A 7,418-nucleotide genomic window follows, 5' to 3' on the forward strand; every position below is an offset into this window, starting at 1 on the left:
TAAAACTGAACCGAATGGAGTAAATGTTTGTAATGACTACTTAGATTATTGACAACATCCCTCATACCAAAGTATCTTTGGGATAACTGAGGTCATCACTACTCTGGAAAATGGAGTTGTTATCAGGTTTTAAATTACTGCAACTTTTAATTTCTTATTGATTGCTTACAGCAGGAATATCCAAACAGTTAACTGGGATCTACCATTAAACTCTGAAGTGCTCCAGAATTCCCAACAGGGAAGTACAACTGGCAATGACACATAAGTCCCCATCCCTTTTACCCAGCAGACCTCAAATTTTGAGGGAAACAAAAAGTAACTCTTCTTCACAAAAGGATGAGAACCTTCAGCTTAAAGAAATGATCATTAAATTAGACTAAGTGATACTTTTGAAAATATGAAAAGTAGTATAAAGTATAAAATTATAAACTTTAACTCAAATAAATTAACTTTTTCTCTTCTCCTTCTATCTCTACTCTTATTTGGTAATCTCATAAGCTCCCACTGATTCAATTATCATCCCTATGCAGATGCTACTTGGACTTATTTATCTAGCCCTCTTTTCTGACCTGTAATTTCACATCACCAACAACCTACCATCAATTCCCTCACCCTGTATCACATGAAAAGGTAGCCCATTCCCTTGGCTAAAGCAAATCCCTCTACAAACCCCCTTCATGCCATTCCATTCTGTCCTCTCCAGAAGAATACCCCCTTGTTATCCCAACTGTCCCACTAAGCTTCAATCTTTTCTTGTCTACTGGGGGCTTCCGTTTCCCCTGCAAACACACTTAAGTATAATCCATCCTCTAAAAAAACCTTTACTTCATCCTTACCATCTCTCCCTTAGCAATTGTCTTATATTTCTCCTCCTTTTTGGGGCTAAACTCCTTTCAAAAGCCATCTACAACTGGTGCTTCCACTTTCTCTCCTCTCACTCTCTTCTAAACCCCCTTGAAGTCTGGCTTCCAACCTTATCATTTAACTGAAACTGCTCCCTCCAAAAATCTTTCAACAGACAAATTTCATAGCCTTTTCTCAACCTTCAACTTTCTTGACTTCTCTGTGTCCCTTGATACTTCTTCGACTAGTTCCTCTCTAGCTAGGCTTTTGTAACACTATTCTTTTCTGATTGTCCTTCTACCAGTCAGACGGCTCCTTCTCAGCCTCCTTTCTTGGATCTTCATCCTCACTGGTCACACCTGAAAGAATTCTAACTGCGGGTGCCCCACAAGGGTCTGTCCTGGGACCTATTCTCTACACTACTTCACTTGGTGATCTCATCAGCACCCATGGATTCAATTATCATCTCTATGTAGATGATTCTCAGTTCTATTTATCAATAGATAACTTCTCTTTTGACCTCTAGTATCCAACTATGAAGCAGACATCTAAAATTGAATATCCTGTAGACATCTCAAACTCAAACATATTGAAAACAGAATGTCATTACCTTTCTTCCAGAATCCTCCCCTCTTCTGAATTTCCCCTTTACTGCTCAAGCCACCATCATCTTTCTAGTCACCTTAGCTCCCAACCTAGGGTACCATCCTTGACTCCTCATTCATTTACCCCCCCTCTTCCTGCCCTACCCCACCCCCATCCAGCCTGCTGCCAAATCCTGTTGATTATACCTTCACAATATCTCTGTCTCCTCTCCACTCACACAGCCATCACCCTGGTGCATGTCCTCATTTCCTCATACTTGGACTAATACAAAGCCTTATGGTTGGTCTCCAACCCTCAAGTCTCTCCCCACTCCAGTCCTTCCCTCCACCCGGCTGTCAAAGTCAGCTTCCTAAGGTGCAAGTCTGACCATATTACTCCCCCACCCAAAGTCCAGTAGGTCCCTGTTACTTTCAGGTTCAAATATAAAATCCTCTATTTGGCTATTAAAGCTATTGACAATCTGGCCCCTTCCTATCTTCGCAATCTTTTTACACCACACTCCCTTCAATGTACTCTAAGATCCAGCAATAGTGGCTGTCTTGCTGTAACTTGCATACAGCACTCCACCTCCTGCCTCCACAACTTTTCATCAGCTATTCCCATGCCTGGCATGCTTTCTCTTTCTCCCCTTCCTATTGGCCTCCTAGCTTCCCTCAAATCTCAGCTCAAATTCCACCTTATACAGACTTTTTAGTCCCCCAATTGCTACTGCCTTTCCTCTAAGATTATCTCCACTTTACTATGTACAGACAAAACACATTCTAGAGATCTGAAACACAGGTAAACAGGACTCTGCATTTCAGTGAGGGGGACTGTAGGAAGGAAATCCTGGGGTCTGAGGAGTGGGAAGGAAGCTTGGGAAGGAAGTGCAACAGAAGGACGTTAAGGGGATAAGAGGAGAAAGGGAGCTAGGTAAGACTCCCTGAGCTGAATACTTAAGTGTTTTTTGCCCTTCAATTGGGAGCAGCTTTTGGGCAGTGACCATATTTTTGCCTCTCTTTGTGTGCCCAGGGCTTAGCACAGTGCCTTACATGTAGTAAACAACTTAGTAAATGCTTGTTGTTGTTTAAGGAGGGAAGATGATATTGTTGGAAAAATGATCATGAATTTCTCTGAGAATGAAGCAAAAATCAATGGCCTTCAATTATCAGAAGAAAAATTCTGACTAGACATAAAGAACTCCCTGCACTGCAGTAGTCTCCTGAGGAAAGCTGTGGAATCTTCCCGAGGAGATCCCATTGGCTCAAGGAAGGTTTATTGATGGTATAGTCCTCCCAAAAGATGGCTACTGAATTCCATTATGAATAGGAATCCTTCAATAAAGGATCCCTTTAGAAACTAAACAAGTTTTTAGCCACCAAAAGCCATTTTTCTGAGCTCACCACTTTACAAAAATTAACTCTTTAAACTTCAAAACAATTCCTTAAGTAATGGTGTGTAAAGTAAGAGATGAGATAATTTTAGGACTGCATCTAAAACTTCCCTCTTCCACTGAAAGCTTTTTTACCTAATCTAAAAATAATAAAGGCAAACACTACTTCAACAAAGAAAAGTTTTATTAGAATAAGGTTAAACTTTCTCCCCAGATTCTAGAAACAGAAGTCTTAGATTTGTATCATTAGCACACAAGAAACAAAATGTGAAAATGGCTATTCTCAGTCTAGGCAGATACAAAAAGTAAACCAAAAAGAATGAAGGAAAGGAAATGTGATTTTTTTAAATGTTGATAATCAATAATCAATGTTAATAACAAAAAATCAACCAGCTTAAGTATAGCAGAATTCCTTAATGATACCACCTTCACTTCCCATGTGGTTCTGCCTGTAATATTAGAATCCCACCTAGGTTTTCATTGAACTACCCATTAAATTTCATTAAACTACCGATTAAACTATTAAATGTTCGCCAAAAATATTTATTTTTCTACATATACTATTTAAAATTTTAATCTCTTGGTTTGATTACATCTTGAAATATTTCTAAATCAATCCCTATGTTAATACAATATGATGTCTTCAGTCAACTCTGAGCTCCCAAAGATGTCACTACATTTTCCTTTCTATACAAAACAATAAACACGGCTTGGAGGGATGAATTTCCTGTATCTCTGCAGTATTAAGAAGACAAGCACAACAAACACACAACACCTACAGAGGTAGGTCTATGAGATAGTTCACATTCTTACAATAATAATCTGAATTTTGGGAAGTTCACCTACTTGTCTTTTCATGATGTTTTAAGCCACACTTGCCTTAGCTCAATTTAACTATTGTTCCAAACATAGAACTATGGCAATGTTGCCATGATCGAGAATTACAAATTTATCTTCCTCATGACAATGCTGGCTATGAGACTCTGGGCAAGTCTCTAAGACTCTTAAGTTGTAGACAAGTTGCATTGGTATAGGAAGTTCTTCAGTGGGAACTCAAAATGTGGTTCAACTCACCAGCGGTTCTCAAAACATGGTCCAGAAACTCCTGGAGACCCCCTTGCAAGGACTGTGTATTTTCAAAATAATACTAAAACATTTTCATTTCAAATAAAATAAGTATCAAGATAATAAACCACATTAACAAAGGTTCTTTGGGGGAGGGTTCCTCAATAACTTTAAAACTCTAACAGGTTCTGGGACCAGAAAGTTTGAGAACTACTGCTCTACACTAATAAAATCATGAGTTTAATATCTATAGCTTTATCTTACACTAATTTTAAGCCCAGGCTTATTCTCCCTGACAGTGCCTTATTTCCAACAATGTCTACTAACAGTTTAAATTTCACTTTTAACCACTCAATGACACTATGGAACTGCAGAGGCCACTGCCTTTTAAAGATGTATTAATTTTTACTAGTCACCAGTTTTGTCCTTCTGAGAATACAATTTTTTGATAAGGCTTTATTTCTGAACCTAGGATTCTAATGACCGTAATTACAAAGTGGATGATTATTGACTAAATCCTAGATGTCTGGAACTTTTCTCTTAATGATTTCTACGATTTTGTTTTCCTTTACATACCTTTGGGCCTTAATAGGCCAAAAGAAGTTCTACAAATAGCAAAGGGCCCCATATAAGCAAATACCAAAACAGGGACAAGAGGCAGACTCAAGTCAGAAAGAACAATAGATTGTGAGTTAGTCTTTTCAGGTTTAACTTCAGGTGCAAAAGACTATGATATTATTATGCTTGAGTTTCAAAGTACTTAAATACTTTCTTCATACATTTTGCAATTTTGAGCTTTGCTAAAGCCATATAGCCAAAAGGATCCTACCAATAAGCAAAAACATCTGGTAGCATGATTTTCAGTTACATGGTCCAATGGAGGGGGAAGAAGGTAGTAGTGGTGAAATATATTGCTAAGGAAGCAATAAATGTCCTCTCTGCTGCCATTTTTGAAAGAGCTAAAAATACTGCTGAATAGTAAGAAACGCTTCACAAGTTTGACAAAGCAGTAATTTATGTTTACAAATCATTTTTAGAGATTAATATTTCACCATTCCCCATAACATCTACTGAACTGACAATTTTAAAGTGAGCTCATTAACTTAAAACTACTTTAGTTAGCTCTTCTATTCCTTATATTAGCTAAACAAAGTGAACATTCTCCAAAAATCCATTCTCAACAACAAAAACACAAATTTTGGGATAGTGGGACGGAAAACTGACAGTGCAGAATCACCTGAGACACTTCAGAGACTATCTACTGTCTTGCCTAGAGCCTTGAAATTTCTATCAGGCTCTGCAGTTACTAGGAACCTTTACAATTCTGTGTTTATTTTTTCTAAGTACTATTAGGATCTCTTTTTTATGATGTATCAGAATGAAAAATGCCCCATAAAATGAGGTTTATTACTAGTATTATTATGACTTCTGGGCTTAGGGAAAAGGAAAATTATAACCACACACTTCAAAGGGAGAATCTGAATCTACATGTCAAGAGCTGTCAAGAAGCAGAAGCAGGTAGAGATGATGCGGAGGGTTCTGATATGCTGCCATACTCAGGACAGTATCAAGCTTTCCTAGCCTCCTTTGCCCAGCACCAACTACAAACCTTGACCTCCCTAGTTTTGGGCCCTGTTCTCTTTCAAGGCCCTGCCAGCTCTCTGAAAGCCAGCTCTCACATCTCTCTGGATATTGAATCTGTACTAATTTCCATTCTCTTGCTTTTCCAGATCTCTCAATTGAATGGCAAAACAAATATATTTAAGTATTCAGATGAAGGTACCTTGCCCATCTCATCCCTTCTCCCTTTATCCCCTTCACATCCTCCTGTTACACTTCCTTCACAGATTTCCTTTTCTCCCTCAGACCTGAGGATTTCCTTTCTACAGGCTCCCTCGTAGAAACCCAAAGTCCTGTTTACCTGTGTTTCAGATCTCTAGTCCCACCCGCATTCCCATTCCCTTCAATCTCCAATTACTTCCTACTTTTTCAGATTCTCTGCATCTCCTCCATCTCTAAGAAAGAAAGGTTAAAGCCAGATCCTCTCTGTCTCTGGATAAGTCCAGTCGCCACTGAAGTCCCCAGCTCACCTATTATTCTTCCTCCATTAAATGTCCCTTACTCTTCCTCAGTCCTAGTCTCTCCTCATTCTCCTCCTCAGCCCTGGCATCCTCTCCTCCTTTTCTTATCCAGCTCAGTCTCTCCCCTTCGTTCTCCTAATGCCAATCTCACATTTTCCTCCTCAGCCCCGGTCCCTCCTCCAGCCAGTGTCTCTTCTCAGCCTCAGTGTTCTCTACATTCTCCTCAGCCCTCCTCAATGTTCTCTGATCTTTCCCCTCCTCAGCCCTGCTGTCTTCTCACTCTCCTCCTCATCGCAGGGTCCCCTTCTGATCTCTCTCCTCCAGCTCCAGTGTTGTCGTCCTCGTCCCCACACCCCCCACCTCCTTCTCTCCCCTCTTCAGCTTCGGTGTTCTCCCCTCATTTTCCTCCTCAGCTCCAGCGTCCCTTCCTGATCCTTCTCCTCCACAGCCCTGGATCCACCCTCCTGATCTCCTCATTATCCTTTTCAGCCCCAGTCTTCTCTTCCGATCTCTTCTCCTCCTCATTCTGGCTCCCTTCCTCATCCTCCTCATCCCTGGTTTCTCCTTCTCATCTCTTTTCTCAGCCCATCTCTCCTCCTGATCAACCCGTGTCTTCTCCTTAGCTCTCCTCTCTCACCTCCTCAGCCTGTGTCCCCCCAGCTCTTCTCTCACCTCCTCAGCCCCAGGGTCTCCTCAGCTCTCCTCTCTCCTCCTCAGCTCTCGCCTCTCTCCCCTCCGCGCATCCCGGCCCGGCCCGCTGCCCCGCCCCCTGCCCGCTCACCGGCGGACTCCCCGGTGTTGATCCAGTCGGGGTTGGCGATGCTGGCGATGGCGAAGATATCCGCGGCCAAAAAGAGACATCCTGAGATGATGGTCAGTTTATCCATCTCCCCGTCCCCACTCCCCACTCCCCCCTCCCCCCCTCCCCCCGGCCCCGGGACTCGCCGAGGCCTCACGCCACCCGCCCCATGGGCCGCCGCCGCCGCCGCCGCTGCCGCCGCCGCCGCCCGCCGGGGGCCGCCTCCCGCGCCGCCGCCTCCTCGAGCCCGCCCCCGTCTCCTCCTCCTTCCCCCTCACCCCCCCTCAGCGCCGCTCGCCCGGACTCAGCGTCCGCGGCGGGCCCGCACAGCGCCGGAACCGCAGCCCGCCCCGGAACTGCTTGGCCCGCCCGCCCCTGACCCGGAAGCGGGACCTGCGTGCTCGGGGTTGGCTCCGGAGGAGGGAGCCGAGCCCACCTCCCTGGAGCCTTTCTTGCTTTTGCTCGCCGCCTACCTAGTGCCCTCCTCGGGCGGGGAGCATCCCAGGCGGCAGCACGGCCGACTCCGGCCCTAGTCTCCTGGGAGGGGGCCGGGAGGGAGGCAGGGAGACACTTCTTTCCCTCTCCGGCACCAGCCTCGCCCGCCCCTCCTCGCTTTGGCTGACCAAGTCCCGAAATTTTGTGTTGCCGAAGG

General features: G+C 43.7%; 1 protein-coding gene across 1 annotated transcript in view; it reads right to left on the reverse strand.

Annotated features, from left to right (window-relative positions):
- Positions 1-6,854, reverse strand: part of MOSMO (modulator of smoothened) — a 68,027-nt gene extending 61,173 nt beyond the window's left edge. Inside the window, exon 1 of the mRNA XM_036736522.1 lies at positions 6,749-6,854. Within this exon, the coding sequence (XP_036592417.1) occupies positions 6,749-6,854 (106 nt within the window). The remainder of the gene's footprint in view (positions 1-6,748) is intronic.
- Between the last annotated feature and the right edge of the window lie 564 nt (positions 6,855-7,418).

The sequence above is a fragment of the Trichosurus vulpecula genome, chromosome 1 (genome assembly GCF_011100635.1).
Source record: "Trichosurus vulpecula isolate mTriVul1 chromosome 1, mTriVul1.pri, whole genome shotgun sequence".
NCBI classification, from domain to species: Eukaryota; Metazoa; Chordata; class Mammalia; order Diprotodontia; family Phalangeridae; genus Trichosurus; species Trichosurus vulpecula.